Genomic DNA, 22,321 nt, shown 5'->3' with positions numbered 1-22,321 from the left:
TTCGGTGGGAGCTGGGCCAGCTCCCTTCTAAGGTCCTGTAATCACTTGACTTGCCCTTTCAATTTTATTCTGCTCCACTAAACCCTCTAGAGGGGCTGTCAGAATTGCAGTTTTCCCAGTGTTGAGATTATATAATCTTTAGTGTTCAGATACATGAGCAGCTCCAGGGCAGAGCTGGAGTACAGAGTACTTCCACAGCTAAGCTTAAATCTCCACGGATGATGACCACACGTCTGAGGAATCTCCAAGGAGGCAAGGCTGGGGCGAGGCCACAGATGGGCCTCTAAGCTGGCTCTTTGGTTTGGACAGTTCCTTTTGAAATAATGGCTACCACATAGGTGGACCTCATCTTTCCTTCGGACTGTGAGCTTGAAAGCAGGAGTCATTCTGCGCTCATTCTTGGCCAGGACCCAAGCCCATTTCTTCGTTTTCTTGTTCATTTAGAACCCAACGGGGATTATGGAACCTCCCTCCCAGGAGGTGTAGCAAAGCTGGCCATAAAGGAGCTCCACTGGGTGGAGGAGGACTCAGGTGAGGCTGCATTTTACAAACAGCAGGAGAGAAATGAACTACTTAACATCTTCAGCCGGCTGGGCTTTGAGAGCAGGCCCTGTGGCAAGAAGAGTCGTCAGGCCACTCTCATATTACGCCAGGACCTACAGAGGGAGGCTGTGCAGATTTAAATATGACAAAGAACAATCTGAAAAGCCAGTATTTTAAATTGGTTTTATTTAAATTTTTACAGAAACCTGATTATAGTTAATTATGTAGTTTTAAGTCCAGTAACAATTTCTACAAAAACGCACATACGATGCCAGAATTCCTTAAAAGCAACTAATATATTCTTGTTTTGCAGAAAACATGCATTAATGTCAAATGCCACGTCTTGGCCAAAATCAGTCTCTACAAGAAGAGACAGTTGAATACAGTCAGTAAGAAAACTAGTTGTGAACAACAGGTAAAAAAGAGGTTTTCCGGTTAACGTAAAAGGAAGAGTACCTTTCAGACAACAAGCCCTTCGGCACTGGGTGATCTGCATTACTGTGCTGCACAGACAAGCGTCACCTCCAAGACGCGGTCCCGACCTGTCACAGAAGTAAGGAACTTTCTGGTAGTTAAGTCAGACATCTGAGAAGGTATAAACTTGCAGGCCACAGTGGTACACAAATACTGCAACCTTGCAGAAGGGGTACAAAAATCCTCAGACTTGGGAAAACGTTTCCAAGCCACTGATTGTAAACAACCTCAAACACCCTGAGCTTTTTAACCTAGCCCTCTCTATAAGGCCAGCTCAGGGCACACCAGCGTCTCCGGCAGCCATGAGACTTCCGGCTCCACCCAGCCCTCTCCAGGAGGGTCCGCCACTACGAGGTTTAACCCAGGAAATAGCGGGTGTACCGTTGTACCATTCCTTTGAGGCCTTGGCTTTTTGTAGGCCTCGTTCCTCTCACCCAGGGATTGGCGGCCGCTCATATACGCATTGACTGGTGGACACGCAAAGGGATATTAGCATACACATGTAGCCCCAACACCTCACGCTTGTGGTGACATACCTCAGTGTGTCTCCTACTGTAAGAAAGACCTCATTCCTCCAGAGGGAGAGCAACTGAGGGCTCTATACTTATCAAAAGGTGTTTTCCACATAGACTGAGGGGCTTTAAAGGGATTCCATTTGAAGGATTTCCCTTCAAATATGGGGTTTTATATAACATTCCATGAGGAGCTTCAAATGAAGATCTCATAGTCATTAGGGAACCAGCTGTGGACGTTAAAGTTTATATACAGAAAACCCATCATTCGTGTGGCCTACAGCCTTGCTTGGAATCTCTTCCAGAGAGTCTGCCTCTTTCAAAACACAGCGATGACTGCCCTGCTCACTACAAGTCAGCTAAGTCAGTATCATTTTTTTCTTCAGCACAGATTTAAGGGGGAAAAATAATTTACTTCGGTTTTAATAACATTTTCATAACAGAAACAATATCAAAATAGGTCTGTTTTCAGTACATGCTTTTGCTTATGAATATCCCTGATAATATAAAAAATCAAAGGGCTCTGTAAACAGCCAAGATCTCACAGGGCTGGTACCCGGTCTGTTGTACAAGGCAGCAGGAAAGGGACAGTGCACTGCTCCATTCCTCCCAGAAGTCCTCTGAGCACTAGAGTACTGAAGTTCTAATATTCTAGTGCCAGGAGAATTGTGAATGAAAATCCCACTTTAAATTTACTAGTAAAGTTCGTAACAAAGGTTGCTTCCTCGGCTCTGGCATTATCCAATCTCCCTGCCTGAGACAGTCCAAGCCAAAAAACCATCAGTCCTGGCCACCCTGGAGGTTAAGACCAGAAGAAATCACTCCCAAGATCCCTTCTATGCCATGGTCAACCCTCAAAACAGCAGGGATGTGGGAGAAGGAGCGGACCAGGCTCAAGGAAGCTTTGACCCAAGGCACCATGATCATAGGGGTGAGGGGCCTGTAAGGTTCCACCCAACTGGAAGAGAACCTTCTGCGATGCCCTACAGAGCAGCTCCTGGAATACAATGGCTCTGTGGCAAAGGAGACACATTAAGGAGTTAAAGAACAAATCGTTAAGGAAGAAACCAATTTGCTTTCTCAAAACCAAATCAAACTTCTTAAAACTGAAAAGCAAATCACCCTGGGTATATCAAGTAGAGGGCTGAAGTCTGTGGAATGAGTTGCATTTAGCTGAGTCGTAAAGAAGAATGCTGGTTATGAAATCAGCATACACACTGTGGCTACTGTAGTTAAGGAGAATGGGAAAGCACGAGGCCAGAGGAGGCGGCCTCTGGAAAGAGAGGAGGATGGAAAGGGGATCGACTGTGAAAGATGCCTCTTTTATTTTAGTGGCATTTTCATTGGCCTGAGAGGCAAGGCTCCATCTTGCCTTCTAGCTGCAGTAATACTGCATCCCATCCACTCTTCTTCTCTTTTTTGACTGAAATTCTTCAAAGAACTGCTGAATGTCCTCTCTCTTCACAACCTGTTGATGAAAAGCAAAGATTAGGAAAGGGAACTAAATGACAGAACAGTAATGATGGGTTCTTACAAGTTAACATCAAGAAAACAAAAATCCTCACGACTGGACCAATAAGCAACATCAAGATAAACAGAGAAAATATTGAAATTGTCAAGGATTTCATTTTACTTGGAGCCCTAGTGGCGCCATGGTTAAGAGCTACAGCTGCTAACCAAAGGCTGGCAGTTCGAATCCACCAACCTTTCCTTGGGAACCCTGTGGGGCAGTTCTGCTTTGTCCTACAGGGTTGGTATTGAGTCGGAATTGACTCGACGGCAATGGGTTTTCATTCACTGGGATCCACAATCAACGCTCATAGAAGCAGCAGTCAAGAAATCAAATGACATCTTGCATTGGGCAAATCTGCTGCAAAAGACCTCTTTAAAGTGTTGAAAAGCAAAGATGTCACCTTGAGGACTAAGGTGCTATTTTCAGTCACCTCATATGCATGCAAAAGCTGGAAAATGAATAAGGGAGACTGAAGAATTGATGCCTTTGAATTATACTGTCGGCGAAGAACACTGAATATACCATGGACTGCCAGAAACACGGAACAAGTCTATCTTGGAAGAAGTACAGCCAGAATACTCCTTAGAAAGAAGAACGGTGGGACTTCATCTCACGTACTTTGGACATGATATCAGGAGGGACCAGTCCCTGGAGAAGGACATCATGCTTGGTGAAGTAGAGGGTCAGCAAAAAGAGAGGAAGACTCTCGATGAGATGAACTGACACAGTGGCTGCAACAATGGGCTCAAACACAGCAACGATTGTGAGGATGGTACAGAACCAGGCACTGATTTCATTGTGTTGTACATAAGGGTCGCTATGAGTCAGAATCGACAGCCCCTAACAAGAACAAATGATGTGTCCTAACATTCACAAACGAGTCAGACAACATGGGTGATAAGAATTATTTTAATGTGTAATTAGTTATCCTATCTCCATTGTATAGAAGAGATAGCCACAGCTCATAGAGTCTGACCTGTTCAGAGCCACACAGCCAGGCGAAATAGTATCATGGGTAGAGCTTAGTTTCCATCACCTACCTCGGATTTCTCATACAAAATGGAGACAAAAGCAGTGCGTGCCTACTGGGGTCATCTGAAGATCAGATGGCTCGAATGCCTGTATGCGCTGCCTGGCCCACAGTGAGTTCTCAATGAATATGAGCCGAGAAGAAAAGTGGCTGAACTAGCCTGCAACTCAAGAGTGCAAACGCTCTCCTAAGATCACTGCATGTCCGCTACCACGGCTGTCTTTCTGGAATGTCCTTCAGCTCTGCCTAAGCACCCACAAAACACAAAGGCTGTTTTGCTTTGAGATTTGTGCTTTCTTCCTTACTGAGAGAGGAGAAGGTTTAAGAGTCCAAAATTAAAGATGTTTGCTATATAAACAGAAAAATAACTGGCCAGAAACAAACAAAACTATAGGAGTACTACTTTTAGTGCAATGGAATGTCCATTTTATACAGTAAAAATGAGAAATTTATCCTCCATTTTTTTGGAAAAAGGATGCAGAACATCTAGGGCATCAGCAAGACAAAGTACTAAAAATATGAAAAGAAGATAAAGGGAAAATATGGATTAAAAAAGCAAACTGGGGCAACCTAGAATGAGTCCCTGCTCATCCGAAGAACGGGTCTGTAAGAGTTGCCCTAATCTCAAGCTTTCTAATGGCCATCTCAAGAGACAGGTTTGTTCATTCGTTTTTTAACTACAAAGGTTAGTTTATTGTTAGGAAGGAAGGTGAAGTAGGGAGAGGAAAGGAAAGAGAGAGAGGGCATGTGAATTTGTGAGAGCAAGAGGGAGAAAGAGAAAGTGGTCAAAAGCTATTGTATGAAGTGAATGCCCCTGCCCCCGGCTTTCACTCACAGGGGCAAGCGCCCCTAACACACTCAAGTGGCAATGCTAACTGGAAGTAACCTTCTTGGGGTAAGATACTATTTAATCCTCTAAATGAAAAAACATAAGTCTTGTCTGTGCTCTACTAAAGGCCAGTGGCTGATACACCACTTACCAAGAGCAAAAACTCAGAACTGCTGGTCAACTGCTAGGGAATTAAACCTCCTCACAGATTCAGGATCTAGATGGCTGACACACCCTGAAGTAACAGCAGACCAGTGCCCTAATGAACTTGACTACATGGCTCGGAAAAGTACACCTGTAAAACGCTAAAAAAATACAAAATTTGGGAGCTACAAAATGAGGGATCTGTCCCTACCTTGGATCACAAACATTAACTACTGAAAAACAATAGGAAAAGAAAATAATTTTTCTGGTAATAATCTTGTGGGAAGACCTAAAAACACACAAATTAGAGTGTGCAATTTTTAGAGTCTAGATATCCTCAAATGGTCACAGCTATACAGAGGAGAAATGTTATTGAATAAATACTTGCATTTCATAATAAATAATCTATTGATTCCTCGCAGAAAGTTTGTGGGGTTTCTAAGGGGTTTTTTTGTTGTTGTTGGTTGGTTGGTTTGCTTGTTTTTTAAACTCAAACACAAACATTAAATAAAAGGCAGTCCATCATCTGAGAACACCCAGAAGCTTTTAGTGTTATCCCCCGCAGACAAACACAACCGAGGCAGGTTAAGCCTTACGGCAATTTGAAGGTTTCGTTTTTTTGTTGTAAAGATCTAGTTATTAGTCCCATGGGACAAACAAACAAACAAAAAAAATCATATTTTTCTGTCCTTTGAAATCGTCGTTCTGATAAAAAAAAAATTTCTCTTGAAGACTCATAAGCAGTGGCTGCAGTAACAACAAAAACCTGGATGTTGAAGGTACATGTGAAGACGATGACACAAAATTGTCCCAAACGTGAATGGAAAAAGGCAACATATCTAATTTTTTCCTTTTATGTGATTTTGAATATGTGTGTAAAATACAATTAGGAACAAGCATTGTGGCCACAAGGCGTAACAAAAGCAGAGGTGCAACAGCACCCAAGTCAAGAGCACGTGCTTCGACACTATTTGAAACACTTCAAGCGGTCTATTCATCGTGCAGAGATTAAAATAGCGAGGCAAAGTGTCCTCCACTATACCCAGAAGATTCCTAGTGCTAGGATATAGACGTACGAGTCTACGCTAACCAGAGAATAGTCTTGCAATAGAAACAAGAATTATCATGGTTTAAGAACTGTTGGGAAGTAGGCATTCATAGTGGAAGTGGAAAACGTTTTCTAAAAAATGAGAAAACCACTTAGGAGAAGGCTCTCTTAGCCATTGACTTTATAAGTCATTTTGCAGGAAGGCAGTGCTATAACCCTTTCCAGAAATTCAGGCAACTAAAAATTCTTCATATACTTATGAGAAAGAAGAAAATGACCTAAAGTAGGCTGTCAGAGACTTCTTCTAAGAAAGCAGGTCTCAGGGTACCTCTTGGGTATCCTTCAGACCCGTATCTGACTCAATCTGTATCTCTGGCTACAGCGGGCAAAGCATTTACTACTTACAAGGACAACCTTAGGCCCTGAAAGTTAAATTTTGCTTTTTGTTTCTGCGTTTGGAAGTTGGGTAAGTATTTTAGGAAAAAAAATGGTCACGAATTTATTTTTAAAAAGTCTAGGAAGTGTTTGTAAATTCCTTTGGGAGCCTACTTTAAACCATCGCACATTCCATAGTCAGTGTCACTGTTACAGGTCTATAGAGGCCCTAATACGCAGCATATAGAGGACACAGAGCATAACTAACAATGCACAAACACCAGATGGGAAACTAGATAACTGGGAGCTCCTAAGAATTAAATACGTAGGCTCATCAGAAGACTTCGCTGAAAGCGTAAAAAGAAAACCTACAGACTGGGAAAAATATTTGGCTACAATCACCCAACAAAGGTCTAATCTCTAAAATCTAATAAATACTTCAACAACTCAACAACAAAAAGACAATCCAATTAAAAAATGGGTAAAGGATATGAACAGACACCTCACCAAAGAAGACATTTAGGCAGCTAACAGACACATGAGCAAATGCTCTCAATCATTAGCCATTAGAGAAAAACAAATCAAAACTACAGTGAGATACCATCTCACCCCAGCATTACTGGCATGAATCAAAAAAAGAGAAAATAACAAGTGTTGGGGACGTTGTGGAAAGACTGGAACTCTTATGCACTGCTTGTGGGAATGTAAAATGGTACAACCACTATGGAAAACGATATGGTGCCTCCTTAAAAAGCTAGAAATACCATACAACCCAGCAATCCCATTCCTGGAAATATATCCTAGAGAAATAAGAGCCATCACACAAATAGACATATGCACACCCAAGTTCACTGCAACATTATTCACAATAGCAAAAAGATGGAAACAACCTAAGTGCCCATCAACAGATGAACGGATAAACCATAAAAATTAGGATACATACACATGATGGAATACTAGGCAACGATAAAGAACACTAATGAATCCGAGAAACATCTCACACATGGATGAATCTGGAAGGTATTATGTTGAGTGAAATAAGTTAATCACAAAAGGACCAATATTGCATGAGACCACTATTATAAAAACACAAGAAAAGGCTTACACACAGAAAAAAACAATCTTTGAGGTTATAAAGGAGGGGAGGGGTAGGGAGGGAAAATCACTAACTAGATAGTAAACAAATGTTAACTTTGGTAAAGGGAAAGACAACACACAATATAGAGGAAGTTAGTCAACTTAACCAAGGCAAAGTCACAGAAGCTTCCAAACATCTGAAAGGACTGATTCACTGGGGCTGAGGAGTGGGGACCATGGTCTCGGGGGACATCTAGGTCAGTTGTCATAACATACTTCATAAATAAAATGTTCTGCATCCTACTTTGTGAGTTGTGTCTGGGGTCTTAAAAGCTTGGGAGCAGCCATCGGGGACCCACCTATTGGTCCCATCCCGTCCAGAGCAAAGGAGAATAAAGAAAACCAAAGACACAAGGGAAATATTAGTCCAAAGGACTAGCAGACCACATGAGCCACAGCCTCTACCAGCCTGAGCCTAGAAGAACTAGATGGTACCCAGCTACCACTACTGACTACTCTGACAGGGATCACAACAGAAGGTCCTGGACAGAGCGGGAGAAAAATGTAGAACAAAATTCAAATTCACAAAAAAAGACGAGACTCACTGGTCTGAAAGAGACTGGAAGAACCCCCAGAGACTATAGCCCCCCTGCTAACTCAGAACTGAAGCCTCTCCTGAAGTTCACAAAGATATAACACCTGCCCAAAACCAATGAGGAGAAGGCAAGAAAGGACAGGAAACCTGGACGAATGGACACAGGGAACCCAGGGTGTAAAGGGAAAGGGGGAGAGTGCTGACACATTGGAGGGACTGCAACTAATGTCACAAAACAATTTGTGTATAAATTTTTGAATGAGAAACTAATTTGCACGATAAACTTTTATCTAAAGCACAATAATGAATTAAAAAAAAAAAAGTCTATAGACTCTCTTACTAGCAAGATACATTTTTTTTGTCCATGGTTATAAAGTTCTCCTATTTTAAACTATGCAATCCAGTATCCCAGAAAATTTTAATTTTTAACTCTCTGGTCATTTCTCCCTCCTGCTCCAGGGATCCTTGCTTCGAGGTCAGGATGGGCATTTCCATAGTGCAGGATCTCTGATTCCTTCCAATGGCCCTCTCCTAAGCTAGAACCACTGCATTTTTTTCACAAATAACATGCCCATGTCAATAACATACACGCACACATAACACACAGAAATGATGAAATTAAGTAAAACAGTTCTGGAATGGCACAGGCGGCAAAAAAAAAAAAGGCGTAGCGTGCAAGTCACTTGGATAAAAATATCATAGTCTTTGCAGAGTTTGTGTGACTGTTCCCTCCCCTCATCCCTTCCAGCCCAGGGTTAAGGACTTCCCGTGTTGCCACTAGTGCTTTGGCGTTTCACCAGCACTCACCGATCTCCCTCAACCCTGCTTACACCTCTCTATCTCTGCATTAAACTCTCCTCAGGTATCCCATTTAAGATGCACGGTCCTTTTTTTCACCAGAAGAAATAAACAGTTTATTCAAAACATACAAGACTATGATTAAATTCTTTAACTCAACATACCGTGCCATCATCAGCAAATCTCTTGAGATAGTCTTTAAGTTCAGTCTTCAAATCATTGTATTCTAAATCAAAACAACAAAAAAAGCACTTAAACTTTAGGTAAGCCATTTGCTTTTAAAAACAAAATATTTCTTTTACCATTGACATCTGAGTATGTTAATAGTCTAAATCAAATTTTTCTTAAGTGAAATGTGTACAGGAACTTGTTCCCAATTTCTCCCAAATTCTCTGCACTTTACTCTGATCCCTCTGACTCTTTATTTTTTAAAACGTGGGGGGCAGGGAGAGGAAAGACCCTCACTCCTGATGAGCAAAGGTTTTTTTAAGTGTTACCTATTTCTATGGAATTTTACTACACGAAATAACCTTGGATTAGTCAAACATTAAGTTTTAAAACTGATTTATTCACTTAACAGTTTACACTAAGTGCAAGGTACCTTGAGGACTACAAAGATCTTTGAAATGCAGCCTCCATCCTCAGAAAGCTTTTAGTCCAACAAAGGCAAAAGATGATTAACCAACCAGTTACAAACAAAAGACAGAAGTGATAAATGCCGTAAAAGGGGCACACACAAAGGTGGTGACACCTGAGTGGAAACTGGCTGGGATGGAAATCACTGAAATCACGTGGGCAGAGTAGGGGGGCGGGGGGCGGGAAATGTAAAAGCCTACACTTAGGGCGTGGGGGTGTTTTCCCCTGTAGTGGTTTCCTGTGAACCACTGACACAATCTCAGTAATTGTCTAACAGATGGCATGATGAGGGAACTGCTCAATGGATGGAAAAAGAAATGGATATTCTATTCTTCTTTACTCCCACATCTACCCTTAATCAAAACAGCACACATTGTGGTTTCTCAAGCATGTAATTACTCCAGCATTTAGCCCTGATTCAATGGCAATAACAGCTGAATACCCAACAATACCAAAATTATGCAACTGTAGTTTAGGCCTACTATAACTATACAATTCAAATTTTTAAACTTCTTTGCAGTAAATTAAAACAATAGGTGTTTATTATCCTCCTTGTACATACGTTTTTTAATAGCGATGGAAACTTTGAAAGCTTCGAGAATTTTCACACACACAGTATTTACCACAAATCAGTTCCACTTGCTGGACTCTATTCATCCTGTTTAGGGTATCCATTAAAGGGTCTCGCCTATCAGTTGCCTGGTCAATCTTGCCTTTGTTTTCATAAGCCAAAACGGTGTCATACTCATCTGTCAGGAACAGGACATCTAGATCTCCATACATTTTCTTTTGAGAAATAAAACCAGTTTCTCATTAGAACTGTGTATCATTGTCAAAACATTAACTTCACAAGAATCACCAAAAAGTTATATAAGGTTTCTAGAGTAACAGCTAGGAAAACCTGAGCCTTTTATCATAAGAAGAGAGTGCTTAATTTATTCTTTTTGCTCAAATCTCTTTCAGAAATCCCCTAACCTCACAGATATACGGTATATGAGATCTCTATTTAAAAACCATTGACTTACTGTAACTTTCAAGCAGTTTGTTACAAGTAACTCTATGACATAAAAAAGATAACCACTGCAATAAGTATATAAAAAAATACTGTGTAATTCTTGTTAAGGAAGAAGTAAAACTGTCCCTATTTGTGGATGATATGGTACTATACATAGAAAACCCAAAAGACTCCATGAGAAAACGACTGGAATAGAAAGATTCAGCAGAGTTGAAGGATACAAGATAAACATACAAAAATCAGTTGGATTCTTATATACCAACAAAGAGAACGAAGAAAAGGAAATCAGGAAAACAATACCATTTATAATAGCCCCTAAAAAAAATAAAATACTTAGGAATAAATCTAACCAAGGATGTAAAAGACCTATAAAAGAAAACTACAAAACACTACTGCAAGAAATCAAAAAAGACCTACATAAATGGAAAAACATACCCTGCTCATGGTTAGGTAGACTCAACACTGTGAAAATGATAACTCCAACCAAAGCAATCTACAAATACAGTGCAATCCTGATCCAAATACCAACATTCTTTAAAAAGATGGAAAAACTCATCATTAACTTTATATGGAAAGGAAGCAGATCCCAGATAAGTAAAGCATTATTGAAGAAGACTAAAGTAGGAGGACTTACGCTGCCTGACCTCAGAACCTGCTATACAGCGACTGTAGTCAGAACAGCCTGGTACAATGACAAACACACTGACCAATGGAACAGAACTGAGAACCCAGGTGTAAATCCGTTCATCTACAGTCACCTGATCTTCAACAAGGGCCCAAAGTCCATCAAATGGGGAAAAGACATTCTTTTTAACAAATATGCTGCAAAACTGGATGTCCATCTGCAAAAAAATGAAACAGGGCCCATACCTCACAACATATACAAAAACTAACTCAAAATGGATCAAAGGCCTAAATATAAAACCAAAGACTATAAAGTTTCATAGAAGAAAAAACAGGATCAACACTAAAGGCCTAATACACGGCATTAACAAGATACAAACCATAATTAACAACACAAAAACTCCAGAGGATAAGCTAGATAACTGGGATTTTCTAAAAACTAAACACTTATGCTCGTCAAAAGACTTCACCAAAAGAGTAAAAAGAGAACCTACAGACTGGGAAAAAACTCTTTGGGTATTACAAATCCAACAAGGGTCTAATCTCTAAAGTCTATAGGAAAATTCAACACCTCTAAAACAAAAAGACAAAAAAAAAAAAAAATGAGCGAAGGAAATGAACAGACACTTCACCAAAGAAGACATTCAAGGGGCTTACAGACACATGACGAAATGCTCTTGATCATTAGCCATTAGAGAAATGCAAATCAAAACCAGAATGAAATACCATCTCACCCCAGCACTACTGGCACCAATTAAAAAAAAAAACAGAAAATAACAAATGTTGGAAAGGCTGCAAGTAGACCGGAACTCTTATGCACTGCTGGTGGGTTACAAGGGAGGAGAAGGATGGGGATGGAAAAACACTAAATAGACAATATATAAGTGGAAACTTTGGTGAGGGGTAAGACAGTATACAATACTGGGAAACCCAGCATAACTTGTACAAGGCAAGCTCATGGAAGCTCCACAGACACATCCAAACTCCCTGAGGTACCAAATTTCTGGGCTGGGAGCTATGAGGACCATGGTCTTGGGGAACATCTAGCTCAATTGGCATAACATAGTTTATAAAAAAAAGTTCCACATTCTACTTCGGTGAGTAGCATCTGGGGTCTTAAAAGCCTTGAAAAGCCATCTAAGATACTCCACTGGTCTCATACCTTTGGGAGCAAGGGAGAATGAAGAAAACTAAAGACACCAGGGAAAGATTAGTCCAAAGGACTAACAGACCACAACTACCATGACCTCCACCAGTCTGAGTCCAGTACAGTTAGATGGTAACTGGCTACCATCACTGACTGCTCTGACAGGGATCACAATAGAGGGTCCTGAACAGAGCTGGAGAAAAATGCAGAACAAAATTCTAACTCAACAAAAAAAAGACCAGACTTACTGGCCTGCAAGAGACTGGAGAAGCCCTAAGAGTATGGCCCCCGGACACCCTTCTGGCTCAGTAATGAAGTCTCTCCTGAGGTTTACCCTTCAGCCAAAGATTAGACAGGCCCATAAAACAAAATGAGACTAAAGGGGCACACCAGCTCAGGGGCAAGGAGTAGAAGGCAGGAGGGGACAGGAAAGCTAGTAATTGGGAACCGAAGATCGAGAAGGGTGAGTGTTGACATGTTGTGGGGCTGGCAACCAATGTCACAAGACAGTATGTGTTTTAACTGTTTAATGAGAAGCTGGTTTGTTCTGTAAACCTTCATCTAAAGTACAACAAAAAAAAATTTTTTTTAAGGATGAACCTACAGACTCTAAAATTTTAAAGACAGAAAAAAAAAACAGCACTTTTAAACTAAAGCCATGAAAGAGTTTAAATGAGGGGAAAAGCAAGATTAGGGCCAGATAGCTATATATAGTAGGCTTTTCTGTTTTGTTTTATATATTTTAATTTTTTTATAATTATTGTTATTTAATGCTTAATTATTAAAATTCAGAAATTTTACATTGCTCATAAAAAACTAATTCTTCGTTTCTTCCATAAATTTGAAAGTATTCAGACTGCAAGTTCTACTTGATAAATCTACTTAATATGAAAAAATTTTTAATTTCCTACACTCCTTACATCAATTCCATAAATACCCATTTCGGTTGTTCTTTTTTAGACATCAGTCCACAAAACACACTAACATTGACCTTGATCAGGTACTCACCATACAGTCTTTGCAGGTACATAACTTGCTACGCCAGTTCAGGGGCCAATAGGTGGCAGTGTCTTTCTTTATAAACTGCTTAGCTTTAAATTCTTGAAATTTGCAGCTGGATTGCGATTCTGAGTCGAGACTCTGATTCTTAAACGCTGTCTGAAATAAAATTAAGTTTCGAAGTGTGTTCTTAAAGCTATCATAGCTTAAATTTTATGAAGACATTTCTTTAGGCATAAAGTACCAATGAAATCCAAAGATACAGAGCTTCCTGGAATGGCTTTGCCTACATTTTATGGCTCATGCTTCCCTACATTACCTGGAGATCAGACTCAGAACTGGAGCTGGTACATGGTTCGTTCGTCTGCTCTACTTTAATGTCCTTCACAGCATCTTTTCCACTTTCTGGGACATCCTCTTTGAGGATACTGTCTTGATGATCTCCATTTTCAGTTTTGATGACTTCCTGATCACCTTTTCCATCCACATTCAGCAGCAACCCCTCATCCTCAGCAGATACTTTGGTTACTGTGGGTATAATTAAAAAAAGAAAAAAAAAATCTACTGACCTATCTGACAAGAAAATCACTTAGCCTGATTAAAAACTATTTCAGAATCCAGAAAAGGAGAAAAGCCAACCTTAACGTGTGGAAGGAAAAGAAAAAAGCAAATATCGACACCTTTTCGGGGTATGCCTGCCTAATCCAGAGTGCAAATACTTCAACACTTCATTTAAAAACATGAATCATTACTTATGTACTTTATACATAAAGGAGGGAAGAAAAGCTGCAGAAGCTACAAAGATGGCATAACTCAAGAAGCAAGTGGCAGGACAAGAGATTTAACTGCGAGCACAGGCAGAAGGGCAGTTGAGGAAATTAAAAAGGATGAGTGCAGAGGCAGCAACACTGAGTCGGAAAGACAAGAAACGGTAAGGGAGCTCAGACTGGGTGAGGACCTCTCAATGTCATAGGAGATTAGGTCATTTCTGACGGGGAAGGGACGGAGCGGGGAGAACACAATTAGGAAAACCCGAGAAATGAGAAATACATACAGATCCAGTGTCTGTGGAAAGTGAGAGATATGACTGCAAAGAGTGTGAACAGAAAGTGCACCACGTTCAGGGACTTTAGGCAAGTCAAAGGTGCAGGACGAGATCTTAGGTGTGGCTGTGCTGCTGTGGTCTGTATGGTGAAGTGTTCCCATAAGTTAAGGGAAGCAACCAATTATGAGGCCAGAGCTGCTGGTATTATGAAAACTGCTACCTTAAAAATAAACTAAATAACACATATAGTATTACCTATAAAAAAAAAAAATTTTTTTTTATAAGATGAAATATTTAATGCATCAAGACCATTCATTGTTGATTAGTTGTTTTGAGTCAGTTTCTCCATGTATAATAAAGGAACTCAATTAGATTATAATTACTCCCTCCCCAACCAAGAGCATTTAAGAACAACTTATTTTCTTTCTATTTCTCTTTCAAAGCCCCAGTCAAAACTGTCTCCTCCATTTTGTCTAATTCTGGTCCCAGCCACAATCTGCCATTTAAGTATACATTTGTTCTCGGTAATCTCCCAACCAATCTAGAAGCACTTTGTGGAGAAGGAACGTGTCTTATACTTCCTTCTTATATCTCAGGGTCCCGTTAAAAACAGTTCCTAAAAATTGTGGCTTGAACCTACAAATTTCACAAGCACAGGTTCGCGACATACACTTCACAGATTCCTACCTGCCAATTGTGCAGCGTAAGTCCACAAGAAAGAACAGCGTTTCATACAAGCTTGGCACACCATCTCTTGGAAATCCCCACTCTCAGGGGGAGTGGCACCAAGATGCTGTCAGTACAGAAAACAGAATATTTTTCTTGTGATTCCCCACGTTGTCCAAAATGCCCATTATTTTATAAACAAATATTACAATAGTACACTAATAATATTATATTTGCAGAAAAGTAGTCATGGTGTAAAATATAACCATTAAAAAGGCAAAAAATCCTTTTAATTTTTTCCAAAGGCTTTATAATAGCTTAATAAGGTGAAAGAAGCTTTCCTTACCCTTCCATGGAACCAGTCTTCACAGACTACACACTGGATCATTTCATCTGGAATCTAACACAGAAACAGTTTGTTGGCTAATGATTACATTGAATACTGGGACATAGAAATAATCGTGGCACACAGTAAAATTAGATATTAAATAATTCTCTACCAACTTTGAGACTCCTATTCACATGCCAGTACTCAAAGGGATAGGGTGAAACAATGGATCAAAGGGCCAAAGAAATCTGTTCTACACGAACTGGTGTCATGTAAGGGTTTCACTGGGATAAAACAAAAAACCAAGTGCACTGCCATCAAGTCAATTACAACTCAGAGCAACGTTACAGGAAAGAGTAGAACTGCCCCATAGGGATTCCATGGAGCGGCTGGTGAATTTCACCTGCCAACGTTTTAGTTAGCTGCCACAGCTCTTAACCACTGTGCCACCAGGGCTCCTCATTGAGATTAGCACCTTGCCATTACCAAAAGCTCTTTCATATCAATTACCTAATATCTGGAGCCCTGATGGCATAGTGGTTAAGAGCTTGGCTGCTAACCAAAAGGTCAGCAGCTTGAATCCAACAGCCACTCCTTGGAAACCCTATGGGGCATCTGGTTTTAAAACTTCGTAAGCAGGGCATTTTCATTTTCCCATTTTACACACAAACTGAGGCCCCGGGAGGGAATGTGAATTGACCAACTTGGAATGTGGCAACTGGGACTTCTTACCACACCATGCTGCCAAGAAAACTGAAAAGTAAATGCGAAAGACACTTTCTTGATAATATGGACAGCAACAATTTCTTTCATTTGAATTAATTAAATAATTAAATGTCAACCCTAGAAAGATTATATACCGAAGGACGTAGACAGTTTTTTGAATGATTTTCCTTTCATCCCCAGGCTTTCATGTCTACTGATTAACAATTCCAATGCTGTCCTGTCTTTTCCTCGTCTTGTTTTTTCTGTCTTTTGATCCAACAGTTTTATAAGATATCAAAGATATCTTCAATTTGTTCTTCTATATAATTCGGTTCAACAATTACAAATCTAAGACAGTTAGAAAGCAAGGAAGAAGGCTAATTTCTCTAAAGATAAAAAGAACTCCTTTAGGGTTTGGGGACCATGGTTTCAGGGGACATCTAAGTCAATTGGCATAATAAAATCTATTAAGAAAACATTCTGCATCCCACTTTGGAGAGTGGCATCTGGGGTCTTAAACGCTAGCAAATGGCCATCTAAGATGTATCAATTGGTCTCAACCCACCTGGATCAAAGGAGAATGAAGAACACCAAGGCACAAGGTAATTATGAGCCCCAGAGACAGAAAGGGCCACATAAACCAGAGACTACATCAGCCTGAGACCAGAAGAACTAGATGGTGCCCAGCTACAGCCGATGACTGCCCTGACAGGGAACACAACAGAGAGGCCCAGAGGGAGCAAGAGGACTTCTAGGCTCCTAGAGTCTGACAGAATAAATTTCTCTTTGTTAAAGCCATCCACTTGTGGTATTTCTGTTATAGCAGCACTAGACGACTAAGACATATAAAGATGTTCACTGCAGCCTTTTTTATAATAGTGAAAAACCAGACATGACCATTCTCGTACAGAAGAAAATTTAGGTGAACTAACTCATGCCATATGAAACTATGGAATACTCTGCGACACTTAGAATGATGTAAATTGGTGTTTACATCTGACATGGAAGGATGGCTATGATATGCTGAGAAGAAAAGTTGCAGTACTGTTTTCACTTTTGTTTAAAAAAAAGGAAACTACACAGAAACACACATTCACTCAACTACTTACACGTGCATTGAAAAAGTTCTAAGAATATATACATCGAAAAGTGTTAACAGTGGTTTTGTCTGGGAGGTAGGAAGGTACAGAAGTGAAGAAGAAAAACTCTTAATTTTGTATATATTCCTAACGGAATTTTTAAAGAGGGCCTAGTTTATACACTCAAACCGCATTTCTTTCCTTTCAAGGAGGCAAGAATTTAAAGGTCATTTCTTGAGTGACTGGGGGAGGAGAAAGCAGGCAAACAGAGAAAGGGAAGAACACAGAGGGAAGGAAAGAAGTCTTGGCCTTGGGAAAGTTCTGGACAATGTTTCATTTTTATAATGTAAAAGTGAGAATAGTAGTTCAGATCTGTACCAGTAATAAATCTAGCCCAGACTCATTAAGAAGGGATAAATTTAGAATTCTTTCACAATATGCACACCCCCCCTGCTGAACAGCTACAGAAGCCCACATATGTCAAGAGGCTGAGGAGTTAAAGCCAGTGATAACGGAGCCCCAGGTTTTAACCTCGAATTCTCTTACCTCATCTTCAGGATCAGGATAAGGTCTCTTGCAAACGCAGTACAGTCCAAAAAAGTTGTCATTGTACTTATTGCCTGAATTTACCTTTGCTTTATCCTGAAAGACAATTTCAATATGTAACATTGTTTAATTTTAACTACAATTTCACGCATGATGAAATGTATGCATTAAATTAGTATCTCCCCCCGCTAGAAGCTGGTCTTTAACTTTCAAAGTGCAAAGAAAAAAAATCACTCCCACTGAAGGGACACTTTTCCCAAGATACAGAAAAAAGATAAAATTTATTTTTTGTAGCAATTAGGGGAAAATTGAATATACCCATTCAATTAAATGGAGAAAAAAATTAATTATTAATTATTAACCTATGTAAACTGACATTGACCTGAAATTTTGGGGGTACTTCTTTATGACCAGCAGGGATAGTTAAGGACCCCACGGTACTAGGAGATCAAAAGCAGGCAAGGAAATTGCCTAAAAATACCTTCAAAGGAGGGAAAAAGCATGACATCTTTAGCAATTACAATTGAACAATGTGGCATTTCTTACTTTCTCTTTCATTTGTTGTTTTATTGAAGGTTTTTGCATAAGCAGGTTTTATTAACAAAAAAGCAGTGAAAAACTCTTGTGTGCATCTAGCCCACATTCATTGCTAGCATGTTTTACTTACTCAGTTTTTAAAGTCATATTCTTTTCTCTAAAAGCCTCACAGCATGAACACAACCGACATAACTGAACCTGAAACGCTTTTAAGAACATTTTTCCCCCAAACCCTTCACATTAATTACAATCTATTCAGTAGGCTTAGAACAGGGTATACGGTTTTTCCAACAAAGTGAAAAATAAAATAAGTCTATTATTGATTTGACCACTGCAGAGAATAAGAAGTTCCTTTTTGGAAAACATTTGGTTTTCACCCACTCTGGCAAATATCAACTTCAGCTTCTTTCTCCGCATTTATATATAGTGCTTACTTACAGGAAATAGTTTGCATTCCAAATTTTTAAACTTGCTGTTTCCACAATCACAACGAAAATTTCTGAAATAAAGGAAGAAGAGCCAATTTTATTTTTCTTTTTAACTTACTCTTTAAACTCAAATCATAGCCTACTCCTTTTTCCACAATTTTCCAGGATCTAAAAAGAAGACTTGGTTGCTGTTCAGGTATTCAATTCAGAATGTTCCCAAACACATAACAATAAATGGGATTTTACATTCTAGAAATTAACATGCATAAAGACAGATAGATATATCATATATATATATACCTGTGTATAAAACCAAACCAAGCCCAGATTCCAACTCATAGTGACACTATAGGTCAGAGTAGAACTGGCCCATAGGGTCTCCAAGGAGCAGCTGGTCGATTCAAACTGATGACTTTTTTAGTTCACAGTGAAATGCTTAACCGCTGCGCTGCCAGGGCTCCCTATGCATATATCTACGTACACGTAACTATATCTACATACATGTAAATAGATGTAAAACAATGGCAGAGAAGAATGAGTAGCTTCAGCTTGTACCACAGTTATATCTTAAAAGGCCCTCTAGAAAAATTACCTTCTCTAATTACATTATATAAAATAATTATATTAAATGTCACTAGTGCACAACTACTTTTAAGGGAAAAACAAAATTAAGAAAAAAAAGTGCAGCTGGGAAAGGAGCATTCAGTAACAATCTCTGACTGGCTTTACCTTTTCGTATATAGCTCAAAAAGTTTATGACTTCCATGGCATTCGTAACTGCAAGCTAGGCAAATCCCAGCTGGTTCTTCTCCCTCTGGGGTGCACGTACTACAGGCATATAGTGCTTGTCTCTTTACTGAGCCCTAAAAGACAGCCCCAAAATGGAGAGAGAGAGGATGAATTAATAAAATATGGCATAGTTACCTAATACGTATACTAACATCTGAGAAATAATTAAAATCAGATTACCTGTGGTCAATATCTTCCTGTAAAAACCACCGAGAAGTGTTGCATGTTTCATACCACTATACATGTACTACACTATGCTTATTTACATACAGTTTCTTCTTAAAGTGATAAGAAGTCTTAAAATTTCAGTCAACTGTGAACAAGTTGTTCTGGTTAATCATTTTAGCACATGAAAACACAGGAGAATGCGAGTACCCAGTTATATCACACCTTAATTTTGGAAAAGGCTTATAATTCTACAAAAGAAATCAATGCATTCTTAGGAGATGCATGCTGAAGTATTTAGAGGTGCAGTGTCATGATATCTGCAACTTCTTTTCAAATGGTTCAGTCAAAAAGAAAAAAAAAAAGGAAAGTGTTAGAGATAAAACAAGGAATGTATGTGAGAGGTATACAGGTGTTCATAATCTTCTATTTGCAGGTTTAAAAAATTTCAAAATACAAATTTGAAGGGGAAAAAAGGTAAAACTTATGCTTTTAGAAAGCGTGATAATGGTTACCCTCCTGTAGGGAGGAGGGAGAGACACAGGGAGGCTTCTGGGATGCCAGTAATGTTCTATTTCTTGATCTGGGTGGTAGGTATATGGACGTGGTCACTCTTTTTCAGAGCCATACTCATGTTTTGTGCAATTAGCCATTAAAAAAAAAACACAAAACCACTGCTGGATTTTTTTTAGCATAATTTGCCATTATGCTACAATAAAGAAAGAATTTTAATTAAAGCTAACTTTCATAAAGCTAACTACATTTCAAAAATAGTGTACAAACAGACTTAGGACCTATCACCATTTTTTAAAAGGACAGTAAATGTTGTTTCAGTGGTGATCAGAGGTTTTAAAGTACCAGCCAACAGCTGGATGCCAGGTTTACTCAACAATCTAACCACTTTACAGTGCAAATTCAACTTGGTCATTGATGACAACTGGCATTATGATCTCAGTGCACACCACATGATGACAGCAAGTCTCTCTCCTCATCCCCCAATGTTCCACTCGACCCTCCTGTCTAGGTAACCTTCCTCCTATAAATTCACACTCCTTGTTTCCTCCTGTCCACCTTTCTCCACTTTGATACCTAGAAATATAGGATGAGTCGCTGAACACTACATCGGACCCTCTCGAACCCTTGTTCACAACGTCTTCCAAATGTCAAATTTCCTCTTCCAACATATTCTTTCCTTTTCTCCTCTCCCTGCCCCGCTTGCCAGTGTCACCTGCTGTTCTGGCTCCAGTCTATTTCCAAGGCCGGCAGACTACAGGCAGCCATGGCACTTGCTTCATTTCACCACAAAAGTACAAGCATCTGCCAAACTAAACGGCAGAGAGGAACTAGCTGTTCAGCAGCCCACGCCACACAGGGCAGCTTTCAAATCCAGAGCTCTTTTAACCCTGCTTTGACTCTCCTGATAAATATCTAGTGGTTTTGATCAAAGATCCTATAGAAGTATCCTGATCAAAAGGAAGAAAATGCAGAACAGAATTTCAAAATGTCATGAACTCCAGACTTTCTGGAGCTATGGAGGCTGGATGAACCCCTGAAACTATTGCCCTGATATCATCTTTAAGCCTTACATCAAAAATATCTCCTGAAGTCTTCTTAAAACCAAGCAATAGTTTAGCTTAACTAGTAAAAAAGGTCTGCCTTGAGCATTATGCTCTTTTAAGAACTACCTATATGGGATCAAACTGACAACGGTAACTTGAAAAATCAGATAGGAAACTTAGGAGGCAGTGAGTTTATGTTAATGGGGAGCAACTCAGAAGAGGAGGGTGAGACTGGCTGCACAAGTTGAAGAATGCAATCAATGTCATCGAATTGTACACGTAGAAACTGTTGAATCGGTGTCTGCTTCGCAGCGTGTATTCTCAACAACAAAATAAATAAAAGTTTAAAAAAAAAAAAAACCTAATGGTTCTGTTCTTAATAAATGCCCTTAGAATGGGAGAAGTAGAAACAAAGATGTCTGGATTTGAGAAGTCACGGGGATGGTTTCCTAAGAAGTGGCTGGGCTACCAAGAAGACACTGGAGATGGACTGAGCAGCCGCTCCAGGGTCAAGCCTGGAGAATCCCGAGCGCTGGATGGAGGAAGACTGCGGGAGGAGAAAGGCTGGGCACAGAACGACAAAGGGGCCCTGGGAGGATAAAGGCGCATCCGGGCCTGGAGCGGGAACCCCAGAGGCGAACATCGGCCCTGGACCAGCCCAGGGGAGACGACCGAGGCGCCTGGAACTGGGAGTCTGGCCGGGAGGGGTGGCTCAGCGGGAGCCGGAGGGGACTTGAGGCCCGGGCCGCGCGCCCACCTGCGAATAGGAGCACTTCTCGGAGTCGCTGCCGCCCAGCACAGCGCACGCCTCATTCTCCAGTTCCTCGTCCTCCTCAAGGACGTCGACCAACGATACCACAGGCTCCAGCTCCGAATGCCGCCCAGCGGAGCCCTCTGCTCCGGCCATCCTCAACTGTCACCCGGCTCGCAGCTCTGCCCCGGCGGAGGCGGGAAAAGCGGCCGCGAGAGGCGTAGCCGGAGGAGGCGGGGCCTGAGTCCCGGGAACCAATCCCCAAAAAGGGAAGTGTCCGACGGGGGAGGAGCGACTCGGGACAAACGGAAGTCACTCCTCTCCCTGCTCCCGCCCGCGCCCGCAGGGGCCTGATTTCCGCTTC

The 22,321-nt window shown here is 40.4% G+C and overlaps 1 protein-coding gene across 1 annotated transcript; it reads right to left on the bottom strand.

Moving 5' to 3' along the window:
• Positions 1–712: 712 nt before the first annotated feature.
• Positions 713–22,170, bottom strand: UBR7 (ubiquitin protein ligase E3 component n-recognin 7). The gene is made up of 11 exons (XM_049898594.1): positions 21,964–22,170; positions 19,423–19,556; positions 18,704–18,764; positions 17,729–17,824; positions 15,417–15,470; positions 15,092–15,197; positions 13,679–13,887; positions 13,369–13,518; positions 10,198–10,360; positions 9,103–9,164; positions 713–2,997 (listed from the first exon to the last, which is right to left on the bottom strand). The coding sequence occupies exons 1-11, from the start codon at positions 22,111–22,113 to the stop codon at positions 2,905–2,907; spliced, it is 1,278 nt and encodes a 425-aa protein (XP_049754551.1). The 5' UTR covers positions 22,114–22,170; the 3' UTR covers positions 713–2,904.
• Positions 22,171–22,321: the final 151 nt, after the last annotated feature.

This window comes from Elephas maximus, chromosome 10 (genome assembly GCF_024166365.1).
Source record: "Elephas maximus indicus isolate mEleMax1 chromosome 10, mEleMax1 primary haplotype, whole genome shotgun sequence".
Lineage (NCBI taxonomy): Eukaryota > Metazoa > Chordata > Mammalia > Proboscidea > Elephantidae > Elephas > Elephas maximus.
This window is presented reverse-complemented; position numbering and strand designations above follow the sequence as displayed.